This window comes from Hippoglossus stenolepis, chromosome 5, assembly GCF_022539355.2.
Source record: "Hippoglossus stenolepis isolate QCI-W04-F060 chromosome 5, HSTE1.2, whole genome shotgun sequence".
Taxonomy (NCBI): Eukaryota; Metazoa; Chordata; class Actinopteri; order Pleuronectiformes; family Pleuronectidae; genus Hippoglossus; species Hippoglossus stenolepis.
This window is the reverse complement of record NC_061487.1, coordinates 22,577,903-22,596,858: the sequence shown is the minus strand read 5'-3', so window position 1 is coordinate 22,596,858 and position 18,956 is coordinate 22,577,903. Positions and strand designations below refer to the sequence as shown.

The following is an 18,956-nucleotide window of genomic DNA, read 5'->3' as shown; positions in this document are numbered from 1 at the left end:
AGACAACTTAACCTAAATATGATCTGAGGCAGCTCTGGGAAGCCGATGAGGAATATCACGTTGCTTCATTTCAATTAAACACTGCAGCTTGGGTTGTGGATAAATACGAGGGAAAGAGGGACATATTTGTTTTAATGCGAAAGTACATAGCTGGCAGGAATTGATTTGCTAGGCAGGAAGCTAACTCTGGGTTCTGGTTTGGCTTTTAGGTTTGTGAAGGAATGCATGTAATGAAGGAAGCAGGACAAGGTCATGATATATCCTGTCTGGGTTTAAGCGAACAAGCAGGTTGTCAGGCGATGCAAGGACAGCGACAGGGACAGGCAGCCTTGTTTATTGTGACTGCCATGCAGAGGTAGCAGGCCTGTTTTTCATAAGGACGCAGCGCTTATCTGTAGGCCTGCTCCAGGGGCTATCAGATGTGCTGCCCGTCAACGCTGCAAATCTGATTAAATTTTCTTTCTCCGTGCAGGTTATTCAGGCTCTGTAACCATTCCTCTCTGCTTGCCATCTCCGCTGGCTGCGATAAAGGAATAATCTGCGGAATGAGGTGAGAAATAATCACATTGTCCTCTGCCAGTGGAAGAGATGACTTTGGGAAATGTACACATGCACAGTTTGGTGGCACATGCAAAGCGGTTTGGGAGTTGGCCGAAGGTGCGCCACAATAATCAGGATAACAGGAAAAGTGAAAGGGAAGCTTGCTGTCACTGATTTAATTTAAGCGTGTGAATTTACTAAAGAGGAACCACATCTTCATGCTCCGCTAACAGAGAGAGGCAACGTTTTCACATTTCCAAATCTTAATGAAAAAGGCTGCATATGAACACAGGGGCTGCAGCGAACATGGTCAGCCTTGCGTGTCTCGCATGTCAACTGCTGTTTACAGCGGAGCAAGGGCAGGGATGGCAGATGTCGAGCAGGGGGACAGATCGGACCGCACCTCAGGAGATGCGGAGCTCGGCGTGCGAGGTGCAGGCCCGTCGTCTACACGGCACAACACCGTGCACAGATCCATCTGTACAGACTTCATTTCCCCAGTAGGAGGAGGAATAGAAGAAAGGAAGGAGTGCATTGCTGTAAGTGCATGTAATGAGGGGACGATAAGGCGAGGGACATGCTGCCCCTCCTGCCGTGGCTTCGCTGCTATCAGCAGAGATATTGAGGGATTGCAGATGAAAGTGAATCCATTTTCAAGCGGTTCCGGCCTGTCTCGCCTCTACCTCCACCATGGTTCCTGAATTTGCTGTAAGACGGTCTCTGATTTACTCAAATTAGATATACTTGTGACTAAAGCCTCCCCATATTTCCCACGACTGAGAGGAGGTTCATTATCTCTTCCTGGCACCTAGCCCCTTCTGTCTTGCAGGGCCTTCAGCTAGATCATCCATTATACACGCGGAGACAGATGTCCACAAGGCTGCCTTGTTTATACGGTCAGCATAGTGAGATGGGGGCAAAACAGGCAGTTTTCTCCCACATTAAGCTTGTGCTGCTCTGCGGTAGCTCCTCTGTGTTTTTGTAGTAAGCCCGGTCTGTCTGCAACAGTGAGAGGAAGATGGGACACAGAGCTTGAAGCGTCGGAGACAGAGATGACCCAGGGGATATCATACCAGTGCAGGTTGGTTTCATTAAACCCTCCATGAGAGAGTGTGTGTGTGTGCGTGTGTGTGTACGGTAACTGTAAATTCAACAAACCCAGGCAGCTTCCTGTCCCAGCCGACAGCATGTTATTCCAGACAGGCATGACAGCGGCCCTGGGCGCTACTGGACAACCATAATTGTCTCCATAACTTAAGTAGTTTGGTGTGTTGCATATATCCACACAGACAGCTTCAGACCGAGGCTGCTGCTGCTGGCTTTGCACCGAGGTGACCATATTCCAAAAGAAACAATTCACCTGCTTAACGCTTATCTCTCGGGCGAGTCATTTTCGGAGGCAGGACGGAGGAGCGCGATGACAACAGAGTAACTGTCAAGATATCCTAAAGGGGGCCTGGGAAAAACATTGTAATTTTCCATCACTGCTGCCATATCCGCCAGCAGAACCAGTATTTGGCCGAGCGAGGGCGAACAAAACAACACTCACTATCGCCTCACTGTCAGGCACGTCCTATCAAAATGTCAGGGCTGCATGTGAACTTTCCCACCGTGGAGGGACAAATTCCCACTGAGTCACAGAGGAAAGTGACATTAGATGTTCTGTGACAACACTTCTCCATATAGACGTTGGCTATATAAGTCACTTCCTGTGGTTTATGTAAGATCTCCTAAACAGATTCAGGCAGGTGACGTGCAGGGCTGCGCGGAGCGAGGCGCTAACCAGCTGAGTCATGCAGACACAGCGTGGTGCGGGTCCCACGGAGCTGGTCGGAAAAACTGGTCGGGACCTTCTGGAATGTGTGCACGTATGTGTTTCCTCCTTCGTGTGTGTGTGTGTGTGTGTGTGTAAGAGATAAACATTTTGTCCCCTTGCCCCTCGACATGCTGACATGCGCCGCAGACGTACAAAGTGAAGACGTAGCCACAACACTCATTCCTGCTTGAATAAGAGAGCAAACTGCACTTATCAAACAAGCTAACCAGCCTCGCCACATGTTCGACTCAAATGTCCGCCTGTGACTTATTAGATCGTGGTTAAGTCAAACGAAGAGCAGAGGCGGACCCGAGGAGGGGTTTCGGTGGACAGCTGCTTTCATTTCGCTCTGTAAAACTCTATATAGCAGCGGAGCAGAGCTACGCCCGCATCTGGAGTCGAAGCATGGAAAAGGATAAATATTTTAAAAGGACTTCACATATTTGATAGATAGTTCTCGGGGTGTGATGGATCAAACTGGCCTGAGATCTGAGCAGCCCCCCGTCAGAGGAAGCTTCAAATGCGAGACAGGCGGATGTGATTGAAGAGAGTGTCAAAAAAAAGGGAAGGGAAGAGTCAAGCTTTGTGATTCTGTTAACAGCATACCTGCGCCATATCGTCCAGACAGTTGAAGATGTACTTTCGAGCCTCCTTCGACTTGATCCCCGTTTCGCCCTCATGGTCGTCTTGAGTCTGTGGGAGACAAGAAGCAGATGTTCATCCCAAATCCCATCACACTTCCCCTCTGGAAACGCACTATTTACATTTGGCTCATTACGGCCTCTTGTTGTTGATGTGCAGCAGGACTCGGCTCGCCCTCTGAGCAACCCTGGGGTAGCACACAAACACTCATCTAACAGCCAGGGAAGACGGGGAGACTGCACGTGGAGGCGCACACAGTCTCACACGGAGCGCGAGTGCACGCTGCGCTAAACACAAAAAGAAACGTTTTGCCCAAGTTCACGGGGCGACGCATTTACATAAAGTATATGAAAATGAAAAATGCAGGAATGAACGCTTTGTGATCCTCCTCTTTCAAAGGTTGAACATTTACACAAAACAAATCTGCGTCGACTTCAGAAACCTCCTGACTGAACACATGATAGTTTTAATTAGAGTCAGCGAAGCAGTGCAGCTGCTTTTACATGGAAACACATGGCAAGGTCAAAGTGAAGCTGAGCAATCACTCTTGAGATAAAAAGTGGTCAGGACCGAGCCTTGATGTTTGACTTTCCACCTGAAAATCAAGATGAGTTACATCAGCGGTGAGTTCAAATTAATTATCAGGGCCGATTTGCTTCTCCTTCAATTCCTATTGATTTGTTAAGTACGTTTTTTTTAAGCAATCTGTTTCCAAATATGTGATTCGACAGTATGATTCTTATTTACTTTTAAGCACTAGACAATGGGGAAAAGCCGATCAATACACTTCTAGATATAATAGAGTCATATTTCCTAAAACAATGAACATCATATGCCATCAAATTGTATTTCAGCAGCAGCATTACTATAAAGCCGATGGCGCAGTATTAAAGTCATGCTAACGACATTAGTTCACTTGTCCACAGGCTGATAAGTCTTCATAACTGTGTCTCAATTCGGGGGCCGCGTCCTTCAGAAGCCACATTTGTTGACCAATTACGTCACAGCGGGCGTGATAGACTGTCCCAATTCGAAGGTTCCTCCAAGTGCGGCAGACAAATGTGTCCTTCCACCCCCCGAGCAACAGAGGCTCTACCAGGTGGATCTGTCCCAACACTTCCCATGAGTCACTCCACTGTTTTTCAAAGAGGTAATGGCGGCGATAAGCATCAGAAGAATTTATCCCTGACTAATAATCTATCTGTCTTTCAGGATCTCCGACTCTATCTATTTTTAACCGACAACAATGTGTTTTCAAAAGGCCTCAGGAGCCCACATGTCTTAGTTTTAATTGAGGATTGAGAAATTCTTAACCTAAGCAAACACGTGAAAACCTGTTTACCTGGCACCTGCTAAAAAGCCTGTGGGCGGCAGACTTGAAAGAATGTTCACTATGCACTTAATGTGTCTTCGTTTCACTATCACCACCTTCAGCTGATGTCAGTGTGGTATGTTCATGGGCCTCATAAGAAACTCCTAGATGTAGCCTTTTTAAAGAAAGAGATCAGTCCAAGGCAGAGAAACATCGTCGTACCCTGCAGAGATGGATCAGCGTTTGCAATTTGACACAGTCGAGAACTTGGCGCGCAAATTCGCCGCGTGACACACACAGTTTTAGTTAATCAGGGTGAAAAAAAAAGACCTCCTCATTGGGTGGCCTACATAAAGGGACGGTGGCAGGGGGTAAGAAAAGACTCTGAGCTGGATTCACCAGGCTGGTTTTCCATTTGTCAAATCCTCTCGCACTGATCCATTTTGCTCTGATTATCCTCGTGCTTTGTTTATATCCAGGAATAGGTCCGTCTGTGGCTCACATGGTGTATCCAGAGTTTCTGGAATATTAACATCAGCTTTTGACCTTCGTCCTACAAAGATGTCTCCGCCTGAGAGACACGTTCGTGAAATAATTCATTTTATATATTTCATGTCATAGATACATAAGCATGTGAGTTCATACTGTCATTAAAATTGATTTAAAGTGTAATAAATAAGAGGTTAAAAGTGTTAACATAGAATGCTGTTAAATACAGTTCATTTGATGTGTGATGTAAGTAGTCACAGTACACAGAGGTTACGTATGTAAGCTTTGCATTATGGGATATAGCTAACATGGACGCAGAGAAAACACATCTGATCCTAGAATAACCACGTTCTCTACATGGTTGAAGAGGCGAACACAGTAACTGTATTTCATTGTTTGTGCGTAATACTTGTTTAAGTGACTGTATTTGAACATTTTGATATTAAATTTAATTTCGGCACATTTCTGTTGTGCTGACATGTTTATCGAGGGACATTAACTCGAGAGACTTTCAGAAAAACTATGGAGAGATGTATGTCTGAAACCTTTGTTCTTTTATTTTTCTAGTTTTCACAGAGTCTAATGAGGAAAACGGAGTGAGAGAAAAATAAATCTTCAAAAGACTTCTGTGCGTTTCGTGGCCATTATCTCATTGAACCGGTGCAGCTACAAAAGATGTTTCTTGATGCCTCCAGCTGGGAGTCTTTGTGGGCGTGTGTGTGGATGCATCTGTGTCGTTCCAGCTTTACCTTGAGTCTCCAGAGGGGATAGGTGGAGTCGGGGTCTCTGTTGAAGAACCTGGTGGTCTTTGTCCCTGCACTCAACAGATACTCTGCAGGCAGACCCTGCGTCTGGGAGATGTACCGGATCTGCAAGACAGACAATGAAAAATGCAGTTACATCACATGCATAATTGAACCATATTTTGCATTTAATTGGAGAGAACTGTGAGTCTCCTCCTCCCCCGCAGAACGGCTAAAACTTTAAGAAGGATGTTCTTTTGGCAGTTTGAAAATCTGGGCTGACATTAACTAATCCAAACGTATCTGGCTGATATATGCACAGCACCCAAACATGACCTCCGCTCAAGAGTCGAAGATTGATTTGAGACTTGTAAATGAGACACTTTGCTAAGTTTTCAGACCCGTGAAAAAAAATAAAACTCAGACGAGCTTGTTCAGTGATGGAGCACAACTTGCTGAAGGTTTTCCCACTGAGCCTCGTCTGACTGATAGAGAGTGGGGAACACGGCGATGTCTTGCTCTGGAGCACAGGGGCTGCGCTAATTGGACAAGTGGCTCTGTGGCATCTGTTCAGATAAACAGGGAGGCTGCGCAAGAATCATCAGGGGGATTACAGAAGCAGCCCAACCTCACGAGCACACACTCACTGAGAGCGGAAAAACACACACACACGTAAACATGATCGCATGGCAGCACAGATTCATGGGTATGGCTAGAACCCCCCGACATACACAATCATGAGTTGCTCAGGAGCCGGGAGACGGCAATCATGTGTTACCTGATCGAACTCCGAGGCTCCAGGGTAGAGGGGCCATCCCAGGAAGAGCTCCGCTATCACACAGCCCAGGGACCACATGTCGATGGCCTCGCAGAACGGCAGGCCCAGGATGATCTCTGGAGCCCTGTGGAGAGAGAAATCGAGACAGTGTTGTTTAGTCCAAACCCGAGCAGAGCTGGTGCTTCATTGAGACACTGCGTTGACTGACAAAGACACAAAATGCAACGTGATGCGCTTCTTCTCACACTCCCTGTGAGCTCACGGGGAGCGGCCCAGTGGAGTAGGAACAAGTCAGAGGAGGAAGTTATCTCTGCCGAAAATGAGTGAGCTACAATCGCCACATTCCCAGAGCCGATACGATTTAATCACACAAACACACAACAAATTAGGTGCACTCCTTTTTTTTGTTGTTGTTGTTGCACAGACCACAGTTCCGCAGCAAAACAAATGACTGAATTAATTTGCTGCCGCTGAAGGCTCTCATGTCGGCAGTTTCAGAGGTGGCACTTTGCAGAAAACCGATTAGCTCCTGTTTATATAGTTTGTTCAAGGCGAGAATGTTGCCCCTTTATTCCGCTGTATAAAAGGTGCAAACAAAGTCTCCATGGCGGGAGAGACGCAAAACACTGTTGCGCTACATGTGAAGCCTCTGATTCTCTGAGTTAGAAGTCACGCGTAGAGGCAGCCAAAGCCGGCATCATGGGGGGGTCTCCTGAACAGCAATATAGTGGGATCTCCATGCAGGAGCACCAATGACCGATCCCCATCTCAGGTTGTCAACCACAGTGACTGTATAAAAGGTAGAAATGTATGTGTTACTGTGTTTCACGAGCCATAGCCTCAGAGCAATGTGGAAGCAATTACGCCGTGAAAAGTAAAACCAACAGAAATATTCTCTTGAGAATGCAATGAGCTTCATCTGGGCTTTTAATATGCTGCGTTTGAGGTAATAATGCCTGTGCTTGATTCCCAGACAAACACATAGAGTGATACGCCACTTTAGACCCCTTCAATGGTTAAAGAGCTTAATGTCTATGATTTGATGAAAGAGAGGAAATGTTGTTTCAGTGATTTGAACAGCACTGCATTCCCCGACAATTCCCAAATTTCACTCAGCACATTTTATGTCCTGTCAGAAAGACTAATACACTTCTTGTGAACTCGCGTCTCTGATGGGATTTAAAATAACCAAGAACACAGAAACTGCTCACTTACAATCCAAACCACTGTCAAGAGGCTGACATCACTATAGTCGACTTTAAGTTCCTGCCAAAATGTACTTACTCTTTACTCCAAAAACTTATTCTCCGCAAAGTGAAACAGGCAAAGCTCTTGCTCTATCTGTAACTTCAATCGAGACTCAATTGATAAAAGCAAAATCCTCCTCTATCAGTTAATTACATATTAACAGCATGACACACCGATCACAGGAGCTTAGGGCTGATCTTGGAAAGTTTCTTGTTCACAGCCGAGTTCACGATGCTGATACTGTCACCATGGTAACAAGGCCAGCACGCCCCTCCTAAGCCGTGGCGGGCTCTGGCAGGGTTTTTACGGTCGCAGGGAGGGAAACAAGGGGCCTGGCCTCGGGCCTGCTGGAACTGTAGGTACCAGGGAAACAGACAATGAGGAAAACAGCATAGGGGGGAGTGATGTTATGGGTGTTTAACAGCCTGCAGGGGGCGCTGTTTGAGTGGTCTGAGGGCAGCTGGAGGGTTTGGAGGAGAATAAAATGATCACACCTCAGCATTTAAAAGCAAGTTTCCAACTGTAGCCCACTGCCCCCATATTCCCTGATTGACTGGTTGCAGATGGGTGAAATCAAAAGAGGGCTTAGGCGATTCCTGGTGCACTAAGATATGGTTGACATATAGAAGCAGAAGACGGCAACAGGATAGACGATTAGGGAAAATAAAAACCAGAACCAGAAGAAGAGACCGAGAGACGGGGGTTCAAGAGAGGGCAGAGACAGAAATAAAGCAAATGCCGGGGAGCGCCTGTCACAGAAGGTGGTTATTGGGGTCTCGAGGGCAGCCCGGGAACAGACACCAAGACAACACTCTAGCAACAGTATCTTAGGGCACCACCAACACAAAGACACCTTCACACACAATGAGCCGCAACGTCTATCATGGCTCTGCCAAAGAAGCATTACGGAGCCTGCTAGGAGGAGATAGCAGAGGGAGCAGCGAGGTCTACTGAAGGAAGGGAAGAGAGGAGCTGGACAACAGGAGGAACGGAGTCAGCATATATCCTCTCACAACCTGTCAGGCAGAGGGAACAATAACAGCTGCACACCTCAGGTACACCAACACACAGATAAGCCGAAACATCAAGAAAGTCATAAAAAAAAAAGCTCTTCCAGTGTCTCTTTCACAGTTTGACGGAGACATGCTGCTTTCAGACGTGTACGTGAGTCCAGATAAACTCCTGAAATTAATCAGCGAGGCCGTCTGTGAGAACGAAAACTTCTGAGTCAGTTGCTGGGGCCATTCTCTGGGTGTTTTTCCTGCCAGCCCCCTATAGTAAAAACTCAGGAGATTGTGCAAGTGAGCCCATGTGAGAAAACAGCAGGATTATTTCCAGATAATTCACCTTTGCGCGAGTGGCCACTTTGAGGACCTGTGCCATACACGTGGAAAACGTTGAAGATATCAACATGGAAAGACAACAAGATGCCTCCTGCATGCTCTACCCAGGCACAACCCCTCACCTGAATGCTCCAGGGATTTTCCTGTTGTCAAGAGAATGTCTTGACCCAATTGTCCAGACATCCCCCGAGTTCATGTTCAAAAACGTCTTTGATGAAGAATTCAAGAGCACATGTTCAAACACACACTTAACCATCCTATTATCCAGCAGTGCTTTGAAGTCGAGGTCAATTTAAAGTCTTCAGAAACTGAAGTAAAATCACTTAAACACTTTGTTTCCTGAACAAATCCCACTTTGCAGAAGTTAGTGAGGATTATGTTCTTCTTCAAGTTGATAACAGATGCAGGCAGAAGTGTGAGATCTTCATCACAGCAAGTGTTTTTACCTATGCAATATTTTCAGGATAAAATCAAACCTATACACTACAGCAGTTCTGCAGTTCTGCAGTGGATTTTATCATCTGCAAAGGAATCACACATTCTTATAAAAAAACTAAGTACACACCCTCTTATTTGCATGAGTGTGAGCTCTGCAAAACCTTATTTGACTTTAAGAAACCCTAAATATGGATGAGTCATTGCAAGTTGCAAAAAGAAGAGGCTGCTTTCACAACGTGAGGCGGCTTTTTGACTCGGCGGCAAGGAAACCTCTCCCCATCAAAATGCATTGTGGAAACGAAAGCTGCAGGAAACACTTTCATCAGATGGTCTTCTAGAATCACCGCAATTCCAACGGACACATGCCAGCCACAGGACCTTCAACTCTCCTTTTTTTAAACCCAGACAACTTCCAACATCAATCACTCAAATAAAAGAAGAGCTAAGGTGCAGCTGATGCAGCTTGATGTCATATAAAGGTGTTTTTTATAACAGGGCATCATCAGCAAAACCTACTTTCATTAGAGCACAATTAGCGCACCAGGTGTTCATCTTTAGTACAGCATGCATGTGTGTCTGTATCTGTGCAACCACTTGTACTTTGCCCTTGTCTGTGATGGAGAGATTTGCTGGTGTTGATGTTATGCTTGGATCCATTTCTGCCTGAACCTTCCTGGGTTATGCTCCAGTGCTCTACTTAGGCTGTTCTCATGGCTCCTCCGCCTCTCACCCAAGGCTCCTCCGGTGTAGCGAAAGGCAGAGAGAGAGAGAGAGCGAGAGAGAGAGAGAGCGAGAAAGCGAGAGAGAGATAGAAAGCGAGAGAGCCAGAGAGCGAAGGAAGGGAGGACGGAAGAAAGAGGGAGTAACATCGTTGCTCATGATATGAAACCACAAATGCAAATGTGCCCCTACCAGCACACCGCTGCCATGGCATGCAAAGCGCCCCACAGCTGCTGCTGATGCAGGCCTTTCACTGGCAGTGATAAACAGCGCACACATCTGCGCAGCTCAGAAACCTCGCTCCTTTCCTGTCCCCCTTTCCTTCCTAGAGTAGCAGAGCACAAGAGACTGACAGTTTATTGCAGATATGAGATTAATCCTTAATCTCTTATTAAGTAAAAGCAGCATATGATATAAATCTGGGAAACAAAGACTTGACCAAAGTGCCTCAATATATAAAGATACAAAAGAATATTGTATTTTAGCTTCCAGAGGCTCAAAGACTGAAAAAAACGACACCGGGTTAAAACCGGGTGAGCTCCAGAATCGAGGTACTTGGATACAGCACCTGAGCGTGCAGCATTCAGCAGACACTGCCAATTTGTGACCCTTTAAGCTGCCTCCCACCTCACCCATCTCCAGCTGGCATGACCACCACAGACACTGCCACTCGGGGGGTGGAGGTGAGCATCTTGCTGCACACCATACAGTACATATGGTGTGCAAAACGCTGGCTGGCCAAAGGCTTTTTTTCTGGATTTCAGTGGGAATACAACTGCGAAAGAGGCCTCAGTGTTCGGGCTAGAGGCTCCGACAGCACTGGCCCCTGACAAAAGAAAGAGGGAGGTCGGGATGGAGAGGGAACGAGAGAGTGTCTGCATACTGACATCCTCCCAGCTGGCCTGGTCATTGATGAGCCCCGGTCCCCTTGGGAGCCAGAGATGGCACGGCTCATGAATGGGGCCTTTCTTCTGCCACCCCAGCCCACCCTTACACCTCAGCCCCTTCACCCACCCCTTCTGCCGGCTCGGCCAGCCCCTACACCTCACCCTGCTCTGACACCTACCCCCTCCTTGCGACCCCTCTGCCAGCAAAACCCCTTTGAAACCGCCAAAACTAGGGCGCAGAGGCCAAGCAATAGCGCTCTCCCCTCCCTGCCTGCCTCTCCGTCCTCTGCTCTGTTGAACCATGCCTGCGCTTGGCTGGCCTGCCAGCCCACACACACGCATAAACACACATGCAGATGCACTCACAGAGACACACACGCAGCTGACATCACAGGCTGTGTGCATGTCAGGATGTATCTATCAGGCTGACCTTCCCTTAGCTCGGCTCCAGACGGGAGACTGATGGATCCCTGGAACCCCCTCAGCATGTGCACAACACACACACACACACACACACACACACACACACACACACACACACACACACACACACACACACACACACACACACACACACACACACACACACATGCTCTTGTCTCCATGACTTCACAGGATATTACATTTACTTGCAATAATTCCGCATAGACTTAGTGTAACCTTAACCTTAACTACTACATGCCTCACTCTAATCTTAACCATAACTTCACCTTGAAATTTAACGATTTACTTTATGGGCTTTGTCCCCATAATTTATGAGGACAACGTCCCCATAAGGAAGTCAAGTATCCCTGATGTGAGTGTGTAAAGAGATTAAGGTCCACACAACATGAGAACTACCTCAACCACACACACAGACACACACCACTCCATTTAAAAGACTTCATCATTGGTCCTTGTGTACGTATTACACTATGTATTATTCATATAGGGAGGCAGGCAGTTATAAGCAAAGAGCAGCATGAATACTGGAGGTAACTAAGATCTTATACTGGCTATTTTGAAAGCCCTGGCTGGGGAGAGAGATAGCTGTCCGCTGCGAACAGGAAAAAGCACTTCATAAGAAAAGGGCCTGCCATTAACTTTTTTCCTTTTCCTCCCGTCTCCTCGCCTCTTCCGCTCTCTCCATCCCACGCTTTGCCCTTGCCTAATGTAAAAGGCTCGGGTTGGTGCCGTGAATGACTCCCTTCCCCCCCTGGGGTATTTCATCTACATATTCATTCCCTCAAAGGTTCCTCCACAGCCTCTTTGAAGATGCACCATAGAGGAGCACTTTTCTCCATATATTGCATGGTGGTCGGTGACTGTGAAATCAATGTGTGGAGTTACGTCCCCTGCATCCCACCTGTGGCTCGCAGGGAATCCAACCCACCACAGGACACACACACACACACACACACACACTCGTACACCTCGTAAACCACTCCACCTGATCTCGTTTTGTCAGGCCAGGCATAAGATGCAGCAATCATGTGATCTTTTAAATTTAGAGCTTGGGTGTTCCAGGTGGTTGAGGGGTTGAAGGAGGGAAGAGGGGGGGGGACGTCTTGACAAGGCAAACTTTTTCACAGAGTCCTTGAGAAATGTTGTCTCACTCGCTAAGCTGTAGCGACATTAGTGCTCAAGGTCCTGAAAACAGGCCTCCCTCTCTCTTTTTTCTCTCTCCAAGAAAAACGCACAGGGAAAGTGCTGACGAGGCTGCCGCTGCTTTTCCAGATCAAGTATTAAAATTCTCTGTGCGTCTGCCGATGCAAAAAACATGAATGAAAGTCTATGGAAAGGAGAGAGGGAGCGAGGATTGTTTCATACAAAGGTAGGCATCAACATTCAAAGAAGGAGCCGGTGAAAGACTCATGATGCTGCAAAAAGCAATATGGCAACATTAGCAATTCAGCTGTTGAGGAAGTTGTGATTAACTCCAATGCATCATAGGTGACATGGGTGCCAGATGTGTGCGCACCACAAACAGTATATACTGTATTTAGATGGATGACACGCCTCCACTAGCGGCATGGGCCACATTTTACTACCCATCCGGTTTCCGATAACGTCTTTTGGAGCCAGAGTCTGCACAGTAGCGATGAGGCAATGGAGCCATGGTATTAAGGTCCCACTGATACACATGCTCAACTAACTACTTAGATCAAAGCTGAAATTATAACGAAAAACCAAACTTATTGGGAATATTTTCTGCTTGAACATACATTCGTTGAGATAATGACAACATATTTGAGAAACATTTATTTGACTAGTTTGGTCCATGTCCCATCCACTAACATGGAGAAGGTAGGGTTTATGACCTCTACTGCAGCCAGCCACCAGGGGGCCATTGAGATGCTTTGGCTTCACTTTATGGGAGCTGTCACCTCATGCATTTCTCTATGGTGGACGCTCACGTCGATTCAACACAAACTGAAGTGCAGTTCCGCTCAGGAAAGTCAGAGTGCGTAAACTCTAACTGACGTACATTACATTTGTACCTTCAGAGGTGCACCCTGTTCCCTCTGCCAGTCTCACTATCTCACATTTAACCCTGCTCTCCTCTCTGAAGCCTTTTATATAATGTCAGTGGGCAGAGAGCCACCCCTGTCGCTGTGGCACACATGGCACATGGCGTCCTGCCGTTGCAGCGCAGGCACAGTCAATATTAGCTCACAGGATACGCCGCATTCTCACATGGCATCACCTTATGTCATTACACACAGGCTGTTTTTCAAATGACTGTGTTCACAGCGGCGTTAGATAACGTATCAGATTTACTGTTGGGTAACACAGAACATCAAACACACATTTTACTGCCCTGGCAATACATTTGCTGCCATGGTGAATTTCTCCCCCCCGCCCCCGCCAGCCCCTTGGACAAGCAGTTTAGTACCTTTTCCCACTCTCCCTTTTTCTTCTCCCTCTGCTCGCAAAAGCTTCCATTAGCAATGCTAACATCTACAAAAACCAAACAATGACCGCGCAGCTTAAGTGCAGCTCAGTTGCTCATTTAGACATGTGTGCAGGGCTTCATCGTTCCCGGTTGGTAAGTACCTCTTTCCTGTGGTTATTATTATTATCCAGCATGTGGCTGATCCTATCACTGACACATCTCATCTCATTTCCACCTGCAACCAACACAGGGTCTCCCCAGCTCCCCTGCACCACCCTCTGTACCCCCAACCCCCACCGCTTGGTTCAGGGGTCAAAGGGATAGACCTCCTTCGACGAGGGTGGAGGGAGAAGAGGGAGCAACAACAGAAAGTAGATGAGGGAGGCAAAGACAGAGAGGGGTGGGATGGGAACAACAATGGAAGACGGATACCCTCACATACACACACACGGCGCCTTCTGCCTCTCCTCTCAAAGGAAAGAGTGCCGGGAAGGATTTGCAATCGGTGAATGACGGGTATCTGCCATTCAGTGACACTCTCTGCACAACAGCAGCCTGAGGAGAAGATGTAGGGGGGGACGCCGAGAGGGAGCCTCCAGTCTCTGCAGCCCTATTAGGGTAGTGGACTGACAGCCAGACAGTTTTAGGCCAGTTTGCCAGCCACTGGTCAGACTCAGACCCGACCCTGAGGCATGTGCTGCTCTGCCTGGTCAGACTCGAGTCTCCATGAAAATCAGACTTCAGCAGAATCTCTAAAAATAATAACTCGAACATGGGTGATTAATATCGCACCCTGGCAGTAAAAAAGTAAATCTTACATGAGAAGTCAGACACAAGTAAGTTTCTTGGAAAGTATGAAATCGCCGCAGCAAACCGTTTTTAGAATGATGCCATCGTAACCTCATACTGTGTTAGACACTCTCCTCTCTCAAAAGGCCCAGGGGAAATATGTGGGTCAAACAGAAAGCTAGCTAAGGGTGGGTGAAGCCAAACTAAAGGCCGAAATGCAGACAGACGATAACACATTCTAACATGCAGTCGCTCAGTCAACCAGCTTAACTAGCTGGCAAGCCCGTCACCACGGCTGAGACATTCACCAAAACAGACAGGGAGGCAGCGAGACGCGCACTGTGCAGACGGGCGCAGGCGGTCAGTCAGGCAGAGGAGATTGTGTCTGCTCATGGCAGAGGGATGCTGCAACCCAAAGCTTTGATCACTTGGGCAAATTAGAGTGTATGAGGGATTCAGTGAGCTGCTCTTTAAACCTTTCGTTGAGGCTTCATCTGAGACTGACGTACAATCAAAATAAAAAACAATTTGTCAGGGCAGCCAAAAGCCCAGGCCAGAATATCATAGTATTTTTAATACAGCTTTTAGGCTGAAGAGCTCAGCATGGCAGTTATGCAGTGTGCCCAACAATCCCGATATCATCTGCCATCTTAACTATCTGTCTGTCTCCCTCATATGTGGTGTGTCTCTATTTTATTCAGTATGGTTGTTAGTCATTATTGTCGTTTTACTCTCTAGTTTCCTTCCAGCTATTGCTTTAGTCCGATAAAGTCCGGAGCAAGAAACTCCAAGGCACCGCATCGATACGTCCCATTCTGTTGATTTAGGGTGACTGAGGCTCAGATCAAGTGATGGCGGCGGCGGCGGCGGCGGGGAGAGAAAGAGGGGGCACGGGCAATGTGGTTGCCGAGCTGAGCCGTACATACTGGATATGTGGTAAAACAACAGACGCCAAAAATCCATTTGAAATGCAGCGCTTGAGAATATATAGCTAGGAGCCGTGGGGGCGCCGCCCGACCGTCGTAATGACACATACGTCTCCCTGCCACTCAATACGCACAAACACACACACAAAATACACATGTGCATACACAGTTTCAATCATAAACGCTGCCCTGGTTGACTAGTTCCTTATTTCTGGGGCAAGTGAAAGAGCACATGGGGGAGACATTTGCAAGGCGGACTGAAACCCCGCTGCTACTTACCCCCACCCCAGCATGCACTGACATACAGTACATGCACTACATTTCTCTACCTTCACCCATCCCCCCCCCCTCTATCACTATCCCTTGTTTGACTACCCTCTTCCTTCCTCCCACCCAGTCGGGCAGTAATACCATCTCCTGCCTAATCAAATTCTGCTGTGTGTGACATGAATCCTCGGTGCCCAAGGCTGCGCCGCCTCATGACAAGCTACAGGGCCACGGAGAGCTGTAACCGAACCTCACACAGGTCCTATAGAGCAGCTCCCCGTCTCTCGCTAAAATTTTTACACGGGGAGAGACCTCCTGGATGTGATTCCCCAGGCTTCTCTCTGTCTGTCTGCTTGCCTCGCCGTCTGTCTGTCTGTCTTTGTTGTGTATATGTGTGTGTGTGTGTGTGTGTGTTTCAGTGCGTCCCTGCAGGCTCATGGTTAATTAGAGAGTAAATAGGATAGACTGACTGAGGCTGATCCAGATTGTCTCCCAGATGTGGTCAGGTCTTATGCACAGACCCCCTACACCCCCGCCACTATTAAAATCATACATGCATTGGGCATGAAAGCACACACACACACACACACACACACACACACACACACATACACACACACACACACACACACACAAACAAACACACTCCATGAATTTAGAGGACATTGCATTGATGTGTTTTCATTCCCTGGAGACTGACTCTAACCTAAACCTAAACCTATACCTTAACCTTAACCTTAACCTAAACCTGACTTCATGACTAAATGTAATGATTTACGTTATGGAAAATTGCTTTTTGCCCTCAAAAGGACACGTCCCCATAATGTGACCATGAATTCAGATAGCTTTAAATTTTGTGTATTCATTCCCAGGAGATTCATTCTAAACTCAACCACTATTTTTTTTTTTACTATTTTTCTGACTGTAACCTGAACCTTCACCTAAACATAACCCTACCCTGATCTAAAAACATGACTTCACCGTTAAACATGATGATTTACGTTATGGCGACTTGCTTTCTGCCCCATAAGGAAGACGAGACCCCATAATGTGACTATGTAAACAGATTTAGGGTCCCCCATAATGTGTAATACCCTGACCACACACGGGCTGCGTTAGAATAGTCCATTTTGCTTAGGAACCCGTATTTCAGCGTCCGCCATAATAAGAGCTGTTTGAATTCTCTTAAGAAAAGGAGCTTCAATGCTTCCTAACTTATCTCCTTTAGAATAGGAAACATTGGACCATCCTTTATGAAAAGGAAAGGAGAAAATGCCACAATTCTTTGCGGCAGCAACATTTAAAGCGACTCAACCTTGTAGTTGCACCTGGAAACACGCATGTAAATATATAAAAAACTGAACAGTTGTTTTATTCTCATGACCCGATCCAGAACTGAATCCTCACATGAGCGTCTGATTTCTTCTCTGTCACATTTGTCCAGTCAGGAGTCACAATAAACAACAAACATAACTTACACATAACTTAAACTTACACTTCACAACATCATCATCACAACTGAATACAGATATAAAAGTTATTTCAAGCCTCTGACTGTGGAATGTAATATTCTCCAAGTATATACGATTTCTAACTGTAACCCAAACCTTAACCTTGATGATTTATGTTATGGCGACTTGACACAAAGAAGTCCCCATAATGTGAATTTGTAAATAGATTTAGGTTCCCATAACATATGTGATACCTTGACCACACACACACACACACACACACACACACACACAAAGGCTCACACACACACACACACACACACACGTCCTTAACAGTGCCCTTCGGGAAGGCTGAAGCCCGTGTGCCGGTCATGAGTCTTCCCTCCTCAGACCCGTGTCACTCTATCTGCCCCAGCGTGCCGTCAGACGCTCTGAACACCGTTCGTCACGCTGCATTCTTCCCCCGACAACAATTAGAAATGTCATCACGTAGAGAAACAACAGCAGGATTATTAAGGCTTTGTGGAGGAATTTGGACAAAACAGGACAGTCTTCCTTTTCCAACACAAATGAAGGGAGACGGAGAGCGTGGTTGCGTGATGTGTATTTTTCTTTTCTTGTAAATAAGGGTTACAGTTTCTCGTGTCATCATCATCGCTTGCACACGACAAAACGGTGTCATGAAGGGGACAGATTGCTTTTGTGTGTCTCAAAGCTTAAGCCTTTCAATACACAGCTTAAGCCGAGAAACTACTACTGGTAATTAAATGTTCTCACACAAATTTGTGGATATGTGCATGGATTTCTAAACAAAAGATGCTTCTCCTGTTAATTCAATATAAGCAAATACCATTGATGATTCTCCTTCAAAACTGCCAGTAAATCTCTGACTGAGCCACAAAATGAAATTTAGCTTTTAATCTTTGCTCGTTTGTGTTTCCAAGGTGAAATGCACTGTGAATGCGTTTCTTACAGCAGGCGATAATATGAAAAGGCTTCTTCAAAAACAACCAGTCACAATGACAGGTAATTAATTTGTCCAAGGAACAGTGCCCTGCAGTCATTTGTATGTATAGACACAGTTAATCACCTCCCAGTGACAATACCCCTGTACGGTGTTTCCTTCCCTCTGTCACACAGAGAGAGAATTTTCCCTCACCCCCCGCGACTGTATGGTCAACCATGACGAACAATGAAGGCCTGCACGGCATTTAATATGTCGTACACCGAGGGAAAACAATTACTCTGCAGCAACAATCAATACGGCATTATCCTTTTCATGTAGCCATACTTGAAGATTCAATTATTAAGGACAAAAACGACATTAATATTTCAACTGGCCTCACTCAGGGGAGACAGCAGACAATGATGATTTCATTTCAGTACAAGTTTTTGACAAAAGTCAAATCTATTGTGATGTGATGTGAGCAGAGTAGGCGAAGCTGAGATTTATGTGTCTGATTAAAAAAGGAGTGACTTAAATGTATTATTTGTGGGAAGGTCAAAGTGACAAAGAGCATGTTGTGGATTTTTCTAAAAGGCGAGTGACAGCGAGGAGGGTTAATGTCCCAGAGGATGAACATATCACCTCTAATAAAGTGGAGGTCTAACACTCAGCAGAGCGCATATATACCTACACATTGAAATCCACTACATCCTATTTGGATCCACACACTCATAAATATCAGTGCC

General features: G+C 46.4%; 1 protein-coding gene across 5 annotated transcripts in view; it reads right to left on the bottom strand.

Annotated features, from left to right (window-relative positions):
* Positions 1-18,956, bottom strand: part of hipk2 (homeodomain interacting protein kinase 2) — a 75,451-nt gene that overhangs the window by 17,067 nt on the left and 39,428 nt on the right. For all 5 annotated transcript variants that reach the window (XM_035156344.2, XM_035156346.2, XM_035156342.2 and 2 more), the window contains exons 3-5: positions 6,321-6,444; positions 5,549-5,668; positions 2,963-3,049 (exon numbers count right to left, since the gene is read on the bottom strand). In XM_035156344.2, coding sequence (XP_035012235.1) covers positions 2,963-3,049; positions 5,549-5,668; positions 6,321-6,444 — 331 coding nt within the window. The remainder of the gene's footprint in view (positions 1-2,962; positions 3,050-5,548; positions 5,669-6,320; positions 6,445-18,956) is intronic.